This window comes from Gavia stellata, chromosome 31 (genome assembly GCF_030936135.1).
Source record: "Gavia stellata isolate bGavSte3 chromosome 31, bGavSte3.hap2, whole genome shotgun sequence".
NCBI lineage: Eukaryota > Metazoa > Chordata > Aves > Gaviiformes > Gaviidae > Gavia > Gavia stellata.
Genome location: NC_082624.1, coordinates 1,066,617 through 1,084,621, shown reverse-complemented (window position 1 = coordinate 1,084,621; position 18,005 = coordinate 1,066,617). Strand labels below are relative to the sequence as shown.

At 40.8% G+C, this 18,005-nt stretch overlaps 1 protein-coding gene across 1 annotated transcript in view; it reads left to right on the top strand.

The window, feature by feature from the left end:
- ANTXR1 (ANTXR cell adhesion molecule 1) overlaps positions 1-18,005 on the top strand; it is a 105,795-nt gene continuing 87,790 nt past the window's right edge. Inside the window, exons 1-7 of the mRNA XM_009817077.2 lie at positions 1-172; positions 9,336-9,407; positions 10,116-10,187; positions 12,751-12,832; positions 14,043-14,076; positions 16,011-16,090; positions 17,854-17,922. Of these exons, the coding sequence (XP_009815379.2) occupies positions 21-172; positions 9,336-9,407; positions 10,116-10,187; positions 12,751-12,832; positions 14,043-14,076; positions 16,011-16,090; positions 17,854-17,922 (561 nt within the window). The 5' untranslated portion in view covers positions 1-20. The remainder of the gene's footprint in view (positions 173-9,335; positions 9,408-10,115; positions 10,188-12,750; positions 12,833-14,042; positions 14,077-16,010; positions 16,091-17,853; positions 17,923-18,005) is intronic.

Here is an 18,005-nt window from a genome sequence, read left to right as displayed (position 1 = left end):
TCTCCTCCTCTCTGGATATAATGGCCATTGCAAAGCAAAGCATCTTGAGATTTGGCTTCAAATGGCTCTTCCTAGCAACTTTTATGCTAGCCTGTGATGGACAAGGTGGAAAGAGAGAGAATGGTGGTCCCGCCTGTTACGGAGGATTTGATTTGTATTTCATTCTAGACAAGTAAGTCTGTTCTGCTCTGTTCTTTTTCAAATAAGTCTTTCTCTAGGCATGAACTGGAATGGCATATACTGATACCAAGGAGGTTTTCTTTGGATTTTGGTTTTGTAGAAGTCACTGTGTCCCCGAGGGACCTGCGAAACTCCTTACTACTCTGGCTTTGTTTTTGTTGTGGTAACTTCTTTGGTAGGTCCAGTATATAATCCCATTGTGCTCTGTAAATCAAATTGTTATGAATTTTGCTGTAGCTGATACAGAAGCTTTAGTATGTACTTGACCCTGTAGTTTCTTAAAAGAGTGGTTGGGAGAAGGGCAGCAGCCTGGTCACCTCTGATTTCCCTACGGACTGTGAAGGTTGAAGGACTCATGAAAGCAAGGGTTGGAGAGTTATTATTGCAGGCATTAATTCTATAGTTGAAAACGTGTAGGAAATGCTCGCCTGCCTGGAGGTCTGCTGCTGTACCGCGTGCTCCTTAGCTCTGAGCGTTCTAGAGCAGCAACTTGCAAGTAAAGACTCGGCTCTGAGAGGTGGCGGCTCCCTTTGAAAGGGTCTGATTTTGGCCGTTGTGATGGAAAACAGCTAGAGTGCCTTATTTAGACAGAGCTTTATTTTCTCTACGCTGAGTCACATTTTCTTTGTTTCCTGTTAATCAAATGCATATTTTGACTGTTTAACTGTTTATACTGAAGATAACTTCCTACCTCGCTTTTCTCATCATTAATTGTCATAGTGTCATCTTCTTGGCAGTGGTAAATTTGCCTCTTTACAGGCCTTCAGATTGTAGATGGAGCAATGTGAAATAGATATGTGTTGAGCTTTGGAAAGCTTCATATTGAAGCAATACAACAATTTACAAAAAAGTATTAAAAAGTGCTAGCTAAAATGATTCTCCTAATTTTCTTGATTAAGAATAGTTCTTTTGAACCAAAGGTTTGGAAAAATTGGAGAATATGCATGCCAGAGCCATGGTACTGACATTATGAACCATAAATTTCAGAGACAGGAAAGTATTTGCACGTTGCCAAAAGTGCTCGCAGATGAAGCTTTCTGACTGATCCTCTGCAGTGTTTTGCAGTAGCTCCCACATTCCATTAGTATAAATGACTTGGAATTACATAACGCTTTATTACAAAATACTGGGTAAAATGTAAGACTGAGACACTGGATATTTTATTATGCCAGTTGTCCTAAATCTTCAGGGGAAATTTTTTTTTTTTACTTTATTCAGGGGAAAGATCTACCTGTCTAATGCATTTTATTACTTTGGCTGTTCAGTTTTTAGTTGGAATACTTTTATTGCTACATATGAAAAAAAAACAAACACAAAAACCAGAGCATGAATTGTACTGCAAACAGCTTTTGCAAACTGCATTTGCCTGAAAGTTGAAGCAGAATTGAAGGTTTTCTCAAATCTGATGGATGTGCTATGTTATACCTCGGAGCTAATGTGATTTTAACAGACACTTGTTTCAAGTTCTGTGCTGTCCTCTTACTAGAAGGCATGACTTTCTAGGCTTGCTCAAGGGATTATGAATTTGGGTGGAAACGTGAAGCTTGGCACAAAGTTTAAAGTAGGCAAGCTTACCTCAGTGTACGTATCAAGGTATCCAACAAAAAAATATGGCTTTGACAGTTGTAGGATCCCTATTTCTGGGATTTTTCTGGTGTAGAAATAAACAGGGTCTGATGTAAACCTGTCCTTGGTCTCTAGTGGGATTTGGAGGAGAGTTGTGGTGTTTCAGCTGCTATTGTGTACAATGTGCCATGGACCCAGTTGTTCGGTCTTTGAGGAGGCGGCTGAGAGACTTACTGTGGTGGAGTAGGTTTTCCCATATCCTTTCTCTTTAAAACTTTCTTTCATTCCTCAGATGCTAAGCTGAAGTTCTAAAAACCTTGAGTCTTATTTAGCCTGGGTTTTCTACCTTCTGATTGTTTAGAGAATGTTTTCAAAAATGCTGCTGAAGTCCTGAATGCAGAGAGAGGTGATGCCTATAGAGTACTTCAGGCAAACTATGCAATTATAATAATAGATTCAGGGCTCACTGCTTTTCTTTGAAATAGCTCTAAAAGTAATTAAGAAATATTGAAAGTGATGAAGGACACTGAAGCAGAAGAGATTTAGATTCTTAAACATGAAATGTTAATTTCAATGGTGGAAGAAAGCCATTAAAATATTAAGCAACCTACTTTCTGGGATCAAAGGAGTAATATAAAACCAGTAAACACAGCCCTGGAAGTCACCAGTGCTAGAGCCCTCTATTGACCCTTTTGCCTTGGTGCCTGCCTGGATTTTGTGGCTAAAGTCCATTTAGCACCCTGATGTGTGCTGCTCGTAGGATGTGTTCCAGCTGCTGCACTACAGGCAGCCCTTGTCACAGCACTGACTCTTGAAGCATACTTCTGGTCATAAGAAGCCCCTTCAAAGTGAACACGTAACCCTCTAGGGAAGGGGCACGTGTTATAGGCTGTTCTCATGAAGTGATGCTCTAGCTCCCAGCAATGTTCTCCTTAGGAGACTCCTGCAAACTTTCTGTGTGAACTGTTGAAGGGAAACTAGGTTTCCTCCGGCTGTCTGCAGACAGCTGGAGACATGACTTGCTGCAGATGGTATGCTCAGAGGACCTGAAGCAAATCTCCCATTTCTCATGGTCATGAAGAAGAAGAAAATCCAGTATTCAGCCATTCAAAAATAATCCTGTTATGCTACACAGCCTTGATGTGCGTGTAACAAACAGAACAAAAGCTTGAACGGTACCAGGTATGCTTGAGAGGTTGCAATAGCACCCTTAATCTCTGTGCGTGCAAATGCATGTCTTTTATCACTTCCAAGAGTTCTCACACAGCTTAGGTAACGATAGACAAGGCCTTTCGTGCTGTGACCATTGGACCTCAGGCTAGCGGAGTTATGTTCCAAAAGTGATGCAAAGGCACCCCAGAGGACTGCGGTTCAAGTCGGGCAAACTCCTTGCCAAGTAAAACCGAAGTTGTCACGCTGTTGTTGGTGCAGTGCTCCAACTTTGGAGGAAAGTAAGGTTTACCAGCTCTCTTGAGAATGATTGCTTGACAGCAAACTTAAAAGGACAAAAATAGTGTTACACACACAACACCTAACTTGAAATTCTGAGCTGCTGAAGGAATTGTATTCACATGAATTAAGACTGAATTAATCCATTTCTCTTGTGCTTTGATTGAAAAAAAAAAAAAAAGAAAAGGTGGAGAGGGCTGCAACTCAAGCTGTATGCTATTTAGAGTACAGTTGTATGCTATTTGCTATTTAGGTTATATGCAGGATCTAGTCGTACAGGGTGCTGAGCGTCTCAAAGTGGAGGTCATACCAAGATGAGCCCGGTGTTGTGGAAGGTAAGGCCCGCTTATCTTGGGAGGATTGTTGAGAGAGCTGGTCCTAGATGGCATGTCCTTTTGTGTTACTGTGGTGCTGAGGGGTTTCATGGATGGAGAGTCCCGTAGACTGAATGGTAGCAAAACCTATGGCAGAAGATGGTGCCAAAGAATTTACAGCCTGGATGCAAGATAAGATATAGGGCCTTCATTAAGAGGGAAGAATGAGGAAGCAGCGAGATGTTGATAGACATAAAGCAAACATTTGTTTTTGCTGACACTGTCCAGTTACTCTAAAAATATAATCCATGTGACTAATTAATAAAGACTATGACCCACTCTCTAACTGACTTGGTATCTAGTACTGTAGTATGTAAACACACCCCCCCACACACAGCTGGAACATTAGGTAGAGGCAGCTCCCAGATTAATTTATTTGCAGGTAGGGAGAAAGGAGTAACAATGAGTAAGTCTTCTCAGTAATCTTTTGTTGTATCCCCTGTATGTCAAAGGTGTTATTTCCTATGCTCTTGCCTGTTGTGTGCAAATAGTAGGCATTTTACACCCATGTGCAGAAAACATGCAAGGAACTGTACATGTGTGAAAGAAAACTTGGCTCTAAAAGATGCTTGGCAAAATGAAGCAAGTAATCCAAGCTGTTTCCTGTGATCCCTTCGTTACTCAGCCAGACAGCTGATCTATTTTTAACCAGTTGTATTGAAGTGAAACTCCTGCTCTAGAGAGGCTAAGAGTTGTTTCTTTGAATCTAGCTTTAGTAGCTGTAGTTACCATGACTTTAACAGGACTAAGTCCAGATTTACACTCAGAGTGTAGAAGAATATAGGGGCCACAGTGGGATGGAAAGTAGAGAGACACTCTGCATCACCAGGCAGGGAGACTGACCTACATGAACTGCTTCCAGTAGTGGTGACTCTTCCCCTGGGAAACGTGAGCCCTCCAACAGAGCTAACCACAGGACCCTTAAAGAGCTGAATAATACCCTAGCTGCTCTCTTCTGAAGAAATACAAGCCTTTAGTAGGTAATGGTAAAATTGAGTGTCTGCGGAAATAGATTCAAAATCATCTCTGACCTTTGTTGATCTAGTCGGTGATTCCTTCATTGTTTTTCTGGAATCACAGGCCTGAATCCAGAGCAATGTGTGCATTTTGTTTGGATGGCAGAGGGCTGCAAGTATACGGAGGCATAGTTTTCCTTTGTTTTAGCATGAGGGTTGAGGGATGCTAGCAAGGTAGTGTGGAGAAATTTGTGCAGTCTTGTGTCTTTGTGCTTGTTGCCTGAAGAAATGTAATTCACTTTTAGCCAGTGGTGAATCTAAGTTTAACTAGTCCTTGGTAAAAGGGGTGGCTGGGAGCTGCCTTACATCCAGGATTAAGTTGTGTGCCTGCAGCACTCTGCACTTTTCTTGATGTAAGTTCATGTGGTTATTTGTTTATTAGGGTTTTTTTTCACGTATCCTGTGCCAATCAGGAAGAGAAGAATGTTCTTGGACTGGTAGTGGGCTTAGAGGCTTATCCTGCTCTGAGCTGGACCTCTGTAGACCCTGTAATCTCAAATGTTTGACAGTATCTCTGGTGAGCTGTCTCGTGTGAAGTGTGGCACAAGATAGTAGTGTTTCCTCGAAGAATTGCATCACCTCTCTAACATCTTTGTGTTATGTAGTGTTTTCAAAATTGCTCCTGAAGTACTTGGAAAGACAAAGGACACTTTTTGGCTCATTTGTGTTATTTTTAAAGAGCTCAATAAAAAGATGCTGCAAAACTTATTGGGTCAATGCCACCTCTGACAGCTATGAGGCTTCTCAAAGTTAGTCCAAAACTGTGGAAATTTAAGGAGAATTTGGATCAACGTCAGTCTCTGTATCAGGTGTCTTTACGTACTTCTGTCAGCTGCAGTGCATGTAATTGGTGTGAAGTCTTTGTGTAAGAGTTTGTGGACTTGATTCTGTTTTATTCTAGTTTGTGAATTAAATAAAACCATGGGTATTCTGAGAAGGTGCAATGGCAGAAATGGAAATAAGGAGTCTAAAAAGTGCAAGAAAGTCAAACTGTAAGCCGTTTTGAGTTGCTGCAGCTTTAGGTTACGGTGCACCTTGTCACAGTGAGTAGGAGAAAAGCACCTGCTGGAGGGCAGGGTTTAGCCGGAGTGTGGCTCTCCGTGTCTGGAACCAGCGAGCCATGTGGAGTGTCTCTCTCACCCTTGGATTTAGTTTAGATGTATGAAATGCCAGCACAGTTAACCACAGAATGTATCATTCTCTTGTTAAAGGCATAATGGTTTACTTAGTCTTAATTTCCATTTATTGGGCTTTTCTCCAGCGAGAGAATTTGGCATCCTCCCGATGAGCCTTTTCTTAAATTGCAAGTTTATAGCATCAACCATTCAGCTGCAAAGTGTTGGCTCACTGATCATCTTGTTTCTCTTTGGGAATATGAAGAGATAACAATTTTAAATTTGGCTTTTATTGTCTTGCAGTTAGGCTTTAGAAATACTTGTTCTATTCGGAGTTCTTGGCCTGCCCTATGAGAGGCTTTACAAGTGACAAGTGTCTTTTACTGTGGAGCTTCTGAATAACACAGCCGAAAGCTGTGGTAGTGAACACTGGAAGCTAATCCTGGTTTTGTAAACTTTCTGTTGACTGTAAAAAGGTTAGTTTTATTGGTTTTGTCCATTTTATGCCAAGTGAAGACTGTAAGAAGTCTGAAGTGTGTTTCTGAAGATGTATTTTATGTATTAGAGGAGCACTTTTTTCTAAATGCAGACCTGGGCATTTATAGCCACTGACACCTGGGCTTGACTAGATGGAGAAATTAACTGCAAGTAGGCTGCAAGCTGATGGAAAACTTGCTGTGCTAGGAGGAATGATGTATGGTCAGCAAAAGTGTGAGCCTTCATTTTGGGACCCTGTTATAGCTTGCTTTGGTAGAGATGAAGGATAAATGGATTGTAGACTATTCGAGTTGCCCCACCTCACTGCCTTTGGAACTGAGAGCAGAAATCATCCTCCTTTTGTGGGACAGAGAGGGTTTGTTTTTATGATTGTAGCAATGGTGAGAAGTTTCCTTAAAATAGATATTGAACATTCTGCTACTCTTGAACTTCAGGTTGTTCCTCTTGTGTGTTAATAGATGTGTGGGAAGGTTTCACAGAAAAAGAGCTGTAATTTCAGATGCTTGGAGTTTTGTTCCAGAGGGCATAAAGATGGGACTGTTGGTGGGAGAACAGAGCAAGGATGGTGAAGTGGAGGAGGTGCAGCAGGAGCTGAAGCCATACTTGTGTGAAGAATTAAGAAGTACTGCTTACCTGAAAAAACTGCCCAAGCAAGTTAAGACCAGCAGAACAACAGTTGCAAATGCAAACACTTAAACAGGATGTGCTGTTGACCGACACATCATTGAATTGAGCTATTGGTTTTTAACCTTTATTCTGGCAAATGCTGTTTTCAAAAAATGCATGACTTCTCAGAGCCATGGAAAATGACAGGAGTTTTAGTTGACGACCTACATACCTTATGTGCTCTGTGGCTGGATCTCATTCCCAGCTGCCTTGCTGCAATAGTAATTTTAAGTGATGATCGGCTTTTGTTCAGAGGCTTATAATGACGGGGAAGAAATAACCATACTTTTAAAGGCTTATGCAGTTTCTAGGGCAGCGTCCTTTTGCAGGCGGGGGCTGGCTACAGCTTCTGTGTTGGCAGAGGCTGAGAGCTGAGTTCCCCCTCAACATGAAGTGTAGTATTGTCGTCTTATCTGATGGTTAGGAGAAGGTTGGTTAGGGTGTACTTGTGAAAGGGTCCTAGCTTCACATGTGTGCTACCAGATGGTTCAGAAGACATGTGAAACTTTAATGAGGTGTACTTTTTCTGAGAGGTGGGTGTATGATCTAAAGCAACATACAATTACTACCTCCTTCAGTGAAATGTTTTATGGTTAACAAAGCCTTGGCTTCATGTGTCTTCTGGAGACTGATGTAACCATTGCTATAAAGTCAAGTGTTTCTTTTATGCCTCACCATATAAAGACAATAAATACTTATTTTCCAGGCCAGTTCTCGGAAATGATTTGGACTATTTGGCATTGATGGGACTGGAGTGCCTGTCTCATTCAAGGTCTCAGAGTTATTTCATACATCTGAGAGGAATTTGCACCTGGGGTTGAGCTTGTGTGTCTCTGTTCTATCAGTTTGCAGTTTGGATGCAGCGAGCGTTAAGTTTCTTGTTTGAGAGCAAGTCCTGATATACCTCGTCCTTCATCTGTTAAGACACCAATTTTCCCACTGTCTATGGGGTGTAATTAGTTTATCAAGACCCTTGCTATTGGTGTTTCTTTGGTCCTCTCTGATACACATTTGCATGGAGAACAAGTCATGATTTCAAGTCCTAGACTGATGAAAGGAAAGAGAGCCAAGAAGTAATCTGGTACTGTTAGCATTTGGTTATGATCAATCCTCTGCAATCTGTCCCTTACAATCATGGACAAAATGGGGGTGCCTGTGAGGTTATCTTTAAAGAGGTGCGTTCGGTATCCGGTCCTTTGTGCAACGAGAACCAGAGCGTTCACTGTTTTTCCAGATGGCCCGTATGCTCTTGTACCTGTGCAAGGGTCCTCATTGCATGTCATCTAAGGTTGCCTTTGGACCTTTTGGGGTCATATAGAGAAAGAATGGCTTTAATGTATCATGGAGCAAGTGGATAAGGCCAAGGTTTTTACTGAATGGCTGTTAATGAAAACCAGGTGTGGGGAGAATAGGGAAGGAAATTTGTACGACCTGCACAATGTGGTTTGCATGCTTGCTAGGAAGTGAAGTAATGGTCTTTGCAGCCAGGCTGGGGTTGGCTGTACCAGGTGTGCAGTACTTGGGTGAACCTATTCATGGCTAATCATTTGCATTCTCAGATCTGAGGTAGAACAGAGTCAGGTCAGATGCCTTTTCTTTCTGTGAAGTGAAAAAACATCTTCTCAAATGTTCATCTTTTCTTCCTTAGGCTGCAGATCAGTGAAGTTTCTGTTAAAGCTGGAATGGTTATTTCCCCTATAAATATTTTTAATTGTAGTCAATGAATTAAGTAAGTGATGACACATTTATTTTCCAACTCTAGGAAGGAATTTTTTTCCAATATTAATATTCCAGTGTTCATAGAAGTATTTATGCCAGAAGGGGCATTTAGTGCTGAAAGATTCTGATTAACCTGATTTTTTCCTGGTTCTTGCAACATAAAGAATAATCCAATCCCATTATAGTCCATGATTTATTTTCCTGAGGAGCAAAATTAGTTTGTTTTGCCTTTAACTGAGGTGTGAAAGAATTAGCCAGAACAGTTGAGATGTGGACCTAAGGTGTTTTACTTTTCATAGTCTCTAGCACAGTGGAAATGCGAGAGAAGTTTAGTAACCTGTTCCTCCAACTGCATTTTATTCTCAAAATACGCTTCAGCTAAAAGCTCTGCATAATGGTATGGCAAGTGAGTTGGTGGAATTAATCTAAAATACTGTGCAGAGAGACAGGTCTTCACTCACACAGGGTTTATTTGTCTAAGGCTGTGCTAAAGGTCTAGCATAACTGCCATACGTTATTGCCAAGTGTAGCCTCAAACTCTTGCATGGAGTGTAAATTATTCTTGCTTTTCAAAGTTAAGTAGGAAATGTCATTTAGAGTTTAATATATCTCTAACGGGAGAATATGGACAGTGAGTGTGAAACAAAATAAAAACAAATGACTAGCTGAGCAATGTGCAACAAAACATTAGGCTGGGAAAACTGCAATAGCAGCAATTAAACTAATATCTCCCGTAATAATTGTTTCCCTAGATCAGGAAGTGTCCTGCACCATTGGAATGAAATATATCATTTTGTGGAACATTTGGCCCGCAAGTTCATAAGGTAAGAAGTGCTGCTTTGCAGATAACCGAATGCGGAGGTGCGTGTGTGCCAGCGACCTGCTCTCAGCTGCAGTCAAGTAGCACATGCTACCAGGGGACCTGATGGAGAGAGAGTTCTTAATGCTTTTCTCAGATCATCCCATTGACTGCTTTTCCCCAGATTTCTGTCATGCAGGAAATAGGGGTAGATAAGCTAACTGGTTGCTTTTTTCCTGTCTGACTTCCATGGATCAAATCATATTTTTGTGGGGAAGGAATCCTCTTGTTTCTGAGATGGCTGGCTACTGCCTTAGGTACAGAAGTTTGGGGCTGGAAGGAGAGGTCTGAGGCTGTAGCTTTCAGGCACTGAATGCCTTGAGACTGGATAAAAAATCCCACAGGCCAGGGGTGGAATGTGTTATGATAAACATAATTAGCCTTCTTTTGTCTCCATGGTGATACCAGGGCGAACTTAAGCCTTTCTTGCTTTAGCAATCCTAAGGTCATGATGCAAGTGCTATTTACATCTTTTAGAAGGATTCCTCATGGTTTGCCTTGACTAGGAGGGCCTAGGGCAAAACACCTTTTGCTGCTCAGTCCTGTCTTCTATCCTGTTGAGTTATAATCCAGATAGCAATCAGAGTGCCCTGTGTCTTTGGTGTTACACATACAGTAAGCTCTGGTCTGGACCACCAAAATTATTTACTTTTTTCTTTCTCTCCTTCTCCAGCCCTCAGCTGAGGATGTCCTTCATCGTTTTTTCAACTAGAGGGACAATTCTAATGAGGTTAACAGAAGACAGGTAAGAAGAGTTTTAAAGGTGCACAGCAGCTTTTGTGTCCTTGTTGTAGCTTGCTTCATCTTCCTTGCTCGATGATTGCCAGTCCACTGTGACCAGTGTTGTGACACCTTTGTGCTTCTCAATTTAATTGTGTGAATCACCTGCCCATTTTCACCTATGACACTCATTCTGCTAGAATGCCTCAAGGCCTCTTAAGGCAGAGGTTGCCTTCTTAATTTTAACTTCTAAACGTCTTTCTCTCAGCAATTAGGGTTTTAACTCAAACTGCTTTCACTGAGGGAGTCTGCCTTCCACAGATTTTCAGGCTTTTGTCAGAGAACAAAAGCCTTGTTGCCCTTGAAACATCCTTAGGGAGTTTATTCTGCAAACAAATAAGTGAAACTCCCTTCCCATAAAAACAAACTTGAAAGCCATAGGTGATACCCATACTCTTGAGGTAGAGGTGAACATGATTTCTTAGGAGGTCTGAAGGTATGTTGTCGGCAAACAATGTTTAGGATGGATTGCAAGGGTGTATATTTTTTGGCAATGACAGTTTGATTGCCATGTTCTGAAGCATGTTCTTGTCATCTCCTTGTAGATACCCAAGTTAATCCCACTAAAATCGATGGGATGGATTTTCTTTTTTTTTACTCTGACTTCAAGGAGAGCTGGATGAGGTCCTTTAATCACTCTTGCTTCCTCTGTTAACTTCATTGCCACGTGGAGCAAAAAATATATGTAACACATGTGAAGACTGTATAAGTCAGCATGTGTTTTACATATTGGATGTCTATGAAATTGCATACCAGAGCAGCTACTATAGAGGAAAGAATAGTAAACTGGCTGCTTTCCTAAAGAGCAGTCCACATACATACCAACCTTGAAAAATGGCATTAGACCCAGCCAGCCTAAGCATCTCTAGCCACTTACTGCAACAGTAAGTATAAAGAAAGAGAATTAACCATATCTAACTTGGTGCCAGAGGAAAACCTGTTCCCTGCCTCTTTCTGTCTCCCAACCTGAGAGCATACCCCATTGCAAAGACCTCTAATCTGTTAAGGCTCTGAGCTATGAGACTTATATTTCCACATGGGAAACACTTATTTCATATTTATCCAGCTGTCCTAGAAATGTTGACTGAGAACAGGATATTGACATGGTATTAGCCTAAAAGCCAGCTGACTGGAGAGCTGCTGGTTTTTATCGGAGGACTGACAAACAAGGTGTGGGTGTCATGCCGGTCCTTTAGTTAACACTGGCCTTTCTTAATGGAGTAGTGGCAAAACTTTTTCTACCTTGCCCATGCCTCCATGTGGCGTATCAGTATCTGAATGTGAAGATTGAGGGTGCTTGGCATTCCTTTGGGAAAAACTCTGTGCATCTAATGGGACTGGATTGACATATTTTAAAAACCTTTGCTGTCTATTTTAAAATGTCAGTGTTTGCATTTGAAAGATAGTTCTGATAACAGGAAATGCTCTTGATTTTATATTCAGCTTTGGCTTGGTATGTTCATGAGTAGCTGAATGGAGGAAATACCTGTCCCTAGCCCACCTATGATATACAGCTCAGTGTTTAACTAGTTTGGGATATCACAGGTACAGAATGAGTTCTTGAATGTTTGATAATTCAACCTATTGCAAAAGCAGATACTCTTTTGTCCCTGTGGGAGTTACTGCTCTGTAGACTGGCTATGTTAATGCACTGCTGCAATCAGACTCACAAATGTGAGATAGAATATGCAACGATCACACAAACTAGATTTTCTGAAGGAGTTAAAATATGGAGGGACAAAACTGACTTCTGGCATTCAGTCTTAAAATGTCAGTGTGGTCCTGCATGCAGTGACTGAGTCTGTTTCCTGTGAAGATTGTGCAGTTTGCTGAGAGATACACCCCACATGTTGCAGGGTTTTATCTTGATATTAGACTTCTGGCTTCCAGAGTTTGATGTCTGCAACTCAGTGGAACAACAAATGGGTGCCCACCTCATTTAGCCTGCAGTTGATCTGTCACTGTGCCTGGGATTTCTAAAAAAAAAATTGAAACAGATAGCCTGAATCATAATAAGCTATTGGGAAAGGCTTTAATCTTCAAATCAGTTTGAACAGGAACTGAAGGTGTAATGTCCAAATAAACTGGAGTTGCCAGGATGGTTTGAGGTTGTGTAATTTTTTGTGGGTGTTTGATGACATTTGTATGGTCAAGTCAGCAAGTGAGGGAAGTGAGGCAGGTTCAAGTCAGCTGCTCTGCTTCTTCATCAGAGGTTTGACCAGAGTTACACAGGGAATATTTATTTAGAAGGAAATGTATGGATATTGACCTAGGAGATGCTGCTGTTGTGGTGCTTTCCCCAGGCTGTGGGAACACTGGGAGCACATCTGCTCTATTTTCTACTTCCTTATAAAGGTATCTACCCAGACACTACCTTAGGCTAAGGTAATGTTATAGGCTCTATAAACATTGGGTTAACTCTTTTTTCCCCCTCTCTGTATCTGGTTCTGCCATACATGTCCTCACCTGGATATCAGCTCCTGATAAATTTGATCTTGGATCTAACAACGCATCTGCATTCATTTCAGGGAACAGATACGCCAGGGTCTAGAAGAACTGCAGAAAGTCCTTCCGGGAGGCGACACGTACATGCATGAAGGATTTGAAAGGGTAACTAGATGCATGCTATAGTGCCTCTAAACTGTGTCTGGGTGCTCCTCAGGAAATGTTAAACAAAGGAATCTGGTTAATAATTCTCTGGTAGGTAAGTGGGCTATTTCCCTTTTATGCAGTGAAGTGTATGCATTCAGTGTTGGAGCTGGTACAAGGGAGCTGCAAACCCTACTACTTACCTTTTGCCGTTAGCTTTTATGGGAGCAGCTGCCTTTTGAGCTTAGATCAAGGCAGAAGGTGTTGGCATTGCAATCCCATATGGAACCATGTTCATGAAGAGTGGAAAGCTGTCTGGAGTCCTGCATGGGTGCTATAGTAGGCTTGTTAAGAGTTGAGTGGGGGCAGAGGCCATGGCTCTAACTTGTTCTCACTGGTGGACAAACAATGCTGCACAGAAGTTATTGCCTGCTCTGATCCTCTCCTTCTGTATATTTTTCAAGCTTAGGAGTTTCTCTAAACCTGAACTCCTGAACCCCTTTGCACTTCTATATTACACATGCATTTGGGAGGATTGTGGAACTGTCTGCCTATCGAAAATGCATGTGAACACGCAACAGAAATTCAGGTGACCTGGCAGAGATGCTGGCTCTTAACTAGGACTCCAAAACCAAATCCCAGAGTTTGTTGACTTCAGAAATTTTGCAGGCAAAGTCCAAAACCCCAAATTTAAATTCAGAACAGAAATGGAATTCATAAGCCAAATATGTTCGGGGTGGCCTACTTTTTAATTTTTAATTGATGCACTCTGGAGCGTTTGCCCTTCTACCTTGCAGAATATGCTTGTTCATAGATCAAGTGGGAGACAGAAGCATAAGAATATCTCTCTGCAGTTGGTTTATTTGCTATTAGAGTAGTTGATATAGAGGTGCTGGGGAATATTTATCAATGGACCTAGGATGTTTCTTAAGGAGGAAGGTGAATGTGATTTTCAGGTAGCAGAATAGTGGGAGACTACATTACTGTTGGCCAATGGCCTTAGAGTTGGTTTGACTGAGTTATGCTTCAGATAAGACCTTGAAGTAATGCAATCAAAACCATAGGCAAGAAACTTGTTCTATGAAACAGGTATCTCTGAAAGCAGAGGTTATGTGCAGACTACAAACATGACATCATCACTGCCATATTCTCTTTCTTTCTGGTGCATGTGTAGATGCCCATGAAGTATTATTATTCATTTATTGCTAATAATCTTCTGATTTAATTTCAGGCAAGTGAACAGATTTACTATGAAAATGTTCACGGTGAGAGACTTTCTTGATCCATTGAATGTTTTTTTTCTCTTTCTTTTGACTGATAACTTTAATAGATTTGAAATGCAGCTTCACTGTGGGGAAGGGGCGGGGGGCAGGGGTGGCTCCTATTCTTACAGAAATGCAATGCTATTCAGGGTAATTGTTCCTGAAAAGGAAAAAGAACAGGTGGAGCTGTAAGAATCCAGAGCTGGAATGAATGTGTTTCAGGCCAAAAGTGAGAAGCCAGGCTGACTGAAGGTGCCTACTCTTACCAAAACTGTTTGGTACCTTATCTTGTTCTTTTTGCTTGAGGACTCAGGTAACCATTTCTTCTTCCTTGAAACATGGGGAGATGCTGTTAGGTAAAAGTTGGTTTTTTTCAATAAGCAATTATTAAATCCAATATTAAGTGCAGAAAATTGTAAAAATGTTTGTACTTTCCTTCCTTGTATTTAATGTAAAAACTTTCTGCACTGCAAAGCCTGAAGTAGAAATATAAACATTGCTTCTTGGAAACCAAGACATAAGTGACCAGATGTTTGAGTACAAAGCCAGTCCTAATGGTTTTGCAGGGCCACTCATGAATAAAATGAAGTAGTGACTAAGTCTGCATGGCTTTGGGACTGATCTGTAAAATACAACTGCAGCAGAATGGAATAGATAGCTAGAACAATTTGATTTGGAATTGATAATGCTTTTACATGCTGGTATACATATCACATATAAACAGGTTGCCACTATATGCAAGAAGCAATGGACAACTGGGTCCTCAAGTCTGAATGTCAGCCTGTGTATTTTGTCTTTTAGTTCTGTGTGTTTGTGCTTGCTCCACTAAAAGGAGTGTTTATACCACCTGCAGTAGGTCCTAAGGCTCCTACAGTAGTCAACAGAGGGAGAAAGGCATCTCTGGAGGTCATTCGGGCTCCTAAGTTTGTACAAGAAGTGCTCACTTTTCTCCATTTCCTACAGAAAGAGCCTAGGCACTTGAGTTAGGCATCTGCAACATGAATCACCCTGCATGTTGCTTATTGTTTGTCAGGCTCTCGACTTTGTTGTTGCATCGTTACCACATTATTTAAATTTGGGTATTTCTAAGCAGCACCAAAAAAATTAGGTATCAGATCTCTGTTCTGCAGTAATTGAAGAAGTTGCTTGTTTGGATTTTTGTGTGTTCAACAACAGCTTGTTAAAGGCACAGCTACTCATAATGGCAGGAAAATGCCCTAGGTGGTTGAAGAAATTTAAAGGTTGATAATTTACACGCCTTGACATATTTAGCCTTTATCTTTCCATAACAGTGCTTGTGCAAGATATACCTACAGAGCTCCTTCAGATCTGTAGCAAGTCTATTGTCAGAAATACTATTCTATTAATTCTATTTGGCCACTCCTGAAAAGTAATACAAGCTTGTAAAACCCAAGCTATGAACAGTACAAGGGAAGACTGCAAGATTTAACTGTGTTGCTGAAATACGTTACATAGGAAGGTTGAAAATTTTAGGCCATTTTACTGCCATATTTGTTTAAATCCCAACTGAGCTTTTTATCACAAGCTGAAAAAAATCTCTGGATTTCTTGAATTGACAGCATTAATAAAATCAGGAAATAACTAGGAACACTTTGCATTGTTTTTTTTGATGGCTGCAATCTAATCTATTGGTCTGAAATGCTGAAATAGTTAGAGGGCCTGTCAATTAAAAATCATTGGCACATCAAAGGAGCATGTTATAAAACTGGTATTGAAGGCAGGTGCCTGAGTGGAAAAAGTGTGCAGAAATTAATGTTTTCTGAAAACTCTCTGTCTGGAGGGAGGTAAGGACATGGGCTTGATGTCTACTGTTTCTGGCCCTTTAAGTGTGTTAGCAGGTTGCTAGCCGGATGTTTTCTAGGCTACTTTAACAAATACAACTCAGAACAAGAGACTAAAGAAGTTTCTGTATTTAGGTTACAGAACTGCAAGTGTCATCATTGCATTGACAGATGGAGAACTCCATGAAGACCTATTTTTCTACTCTGAGAGGGAGGTAAGTGTCTTACACATTTTTAGCCAGGGAGACAGTGAAATGTCTGGGCTTGCTGCTTTGACGGCAAAAGATAGGGAAAACCTTTTTCCCTAGTGACGAAACTTCCCTTTGGTGCTCTTTAGACGTGAATCTTAAGGATAAACATTAACAGCAGCAGTGCTTCTGACTCATCAAAACTGAGACTGCTCATAGGAAAGGAGGGAGGTTTAAACTTCCAGTTAAAAAAAAAAAAAGAACCCAGAGGAAGGAATAGTTTGCAGCTGAAAAGTTTCAGTATTTACTGGATTGTTCTAGGAAATACCTGAATCTTCTTACTTTGACTTTTCTTCTTTCACAAAAAGTAAAGACTGCAGGAAGAGGATGACTGTTGTTCCTATAATCTTCTGTCACATCAGAAAGCCTTTCAGCTGATCAAATCCAAAATTGCCACAAATGTTTCCAAGATTCAAGCATGTATTCTCAACACCCTCATTAAATTAGCATGTTATGCAAAATGTTAGATAAACAGTATGTTGAGCACTGGAAAGCTTTGCTGTATAACGTTCCTGCTGATGTCCTTTTGATAGTCATCTCTGAAGAGATGAACTAATTTTCACTTGTCAGTCAAACAAATTAAGATGACCTAAACTTGGAAGATGGTATTGTTACACGAATTTGCTATGGACAGAATTTTTCCTCTCAATCTGTCCAATGTGCAGCTTTAAATCCAATAAAAACAAAAAGAATGGTCTTGTAGAATAAAACCAATATTGCTACAGCACAAACAAATGTCATGAATCTAGAGTTCCCCTCCTTACTGTTCATCTCCTTTTCTTCCCTTTTGAAATCAAAAATCCGCAAGAAAAACAAGTTCGGTTTTCGAGGTGAATGAACAAGTTGAGAGGTCAGAAGTTTTATTTGTTTTGGTTTGGGGAGGAACAGTTAGTGAGCTAGTAGAACAGAGATCCTGAACTCAACTCGTACTCTGTGAGTTGCTTCAGTTGTTTGGGTTTAAGTTTCTCGGTGTAAAACTGGAACGATGCTTTTCTTGTGAAGCGCTTTGCTATCTAACAATTTGAAGTACTACAGTCTTCTGATACAATCTGACTTGCTACCATCTTTTCTGGGAATGGGGTTTCAGTCAGGTGTTCCTCTTCTAATGAAATATGATTAAATGACTTAATTCATACTTAATGCAGGCAAGATTGTTTTCAATTTAGAACAGTTGCTTTTTGAATAGTAAGTGCAACTTCATCTGCATGTCAATGAAATAGTCTGGAAAAATCAAACCTTTATTAGTTTGAGATGCTGTGTAAATAGTGGGAGTGATACAGTTTTGTAGCAGATGGAGTGAAATGTCTCTTCACCTATGGATATCATGAGTCCAGGCACACATGTCTGAAATAGAAAATACCAAAACTTTTTAGGTTACTGTTATACTGGGGTGTGTCCTAAATGATTAAAAGAAAATGGATTTAGTCTGTCTTGCATGTGTTGGACAGACAAATGTTAGGAAGTTGGAGTAGCTAGGAAGGTGAGCTAGTTAGGTTTAAAAAAAACCCCACCAAATAGCTTGGGCTTTGCTTTACTAAACAAATAGCTACTCTAGAGGCAGATAAAACCTGTTTCTGCAGAATCAGGGAGGAAAGCTTTTAAAGCTCTCTTTTGACAAGCACCCCCATTGCTCATTTTACAGAGAGAGACTAAGTTTATGATTAAGTTCTTTCAGTAACCTGCATCCCATCGCATTTGCATCCATGTCATCCTACCTTTCCTTGTTCCAGGCTAATCGGTCGCGTGACCTGGGAGCAACAGTATATTGTGTTGGTGTGAAAGACTTCAATGAGACCCAGGTAAATGAGGCACTCACTGTGTTTGCTGAGGTACTTGGCAAAGGTGCGCATTGACCACAGGCACACGCTCCTGAATCACTTTC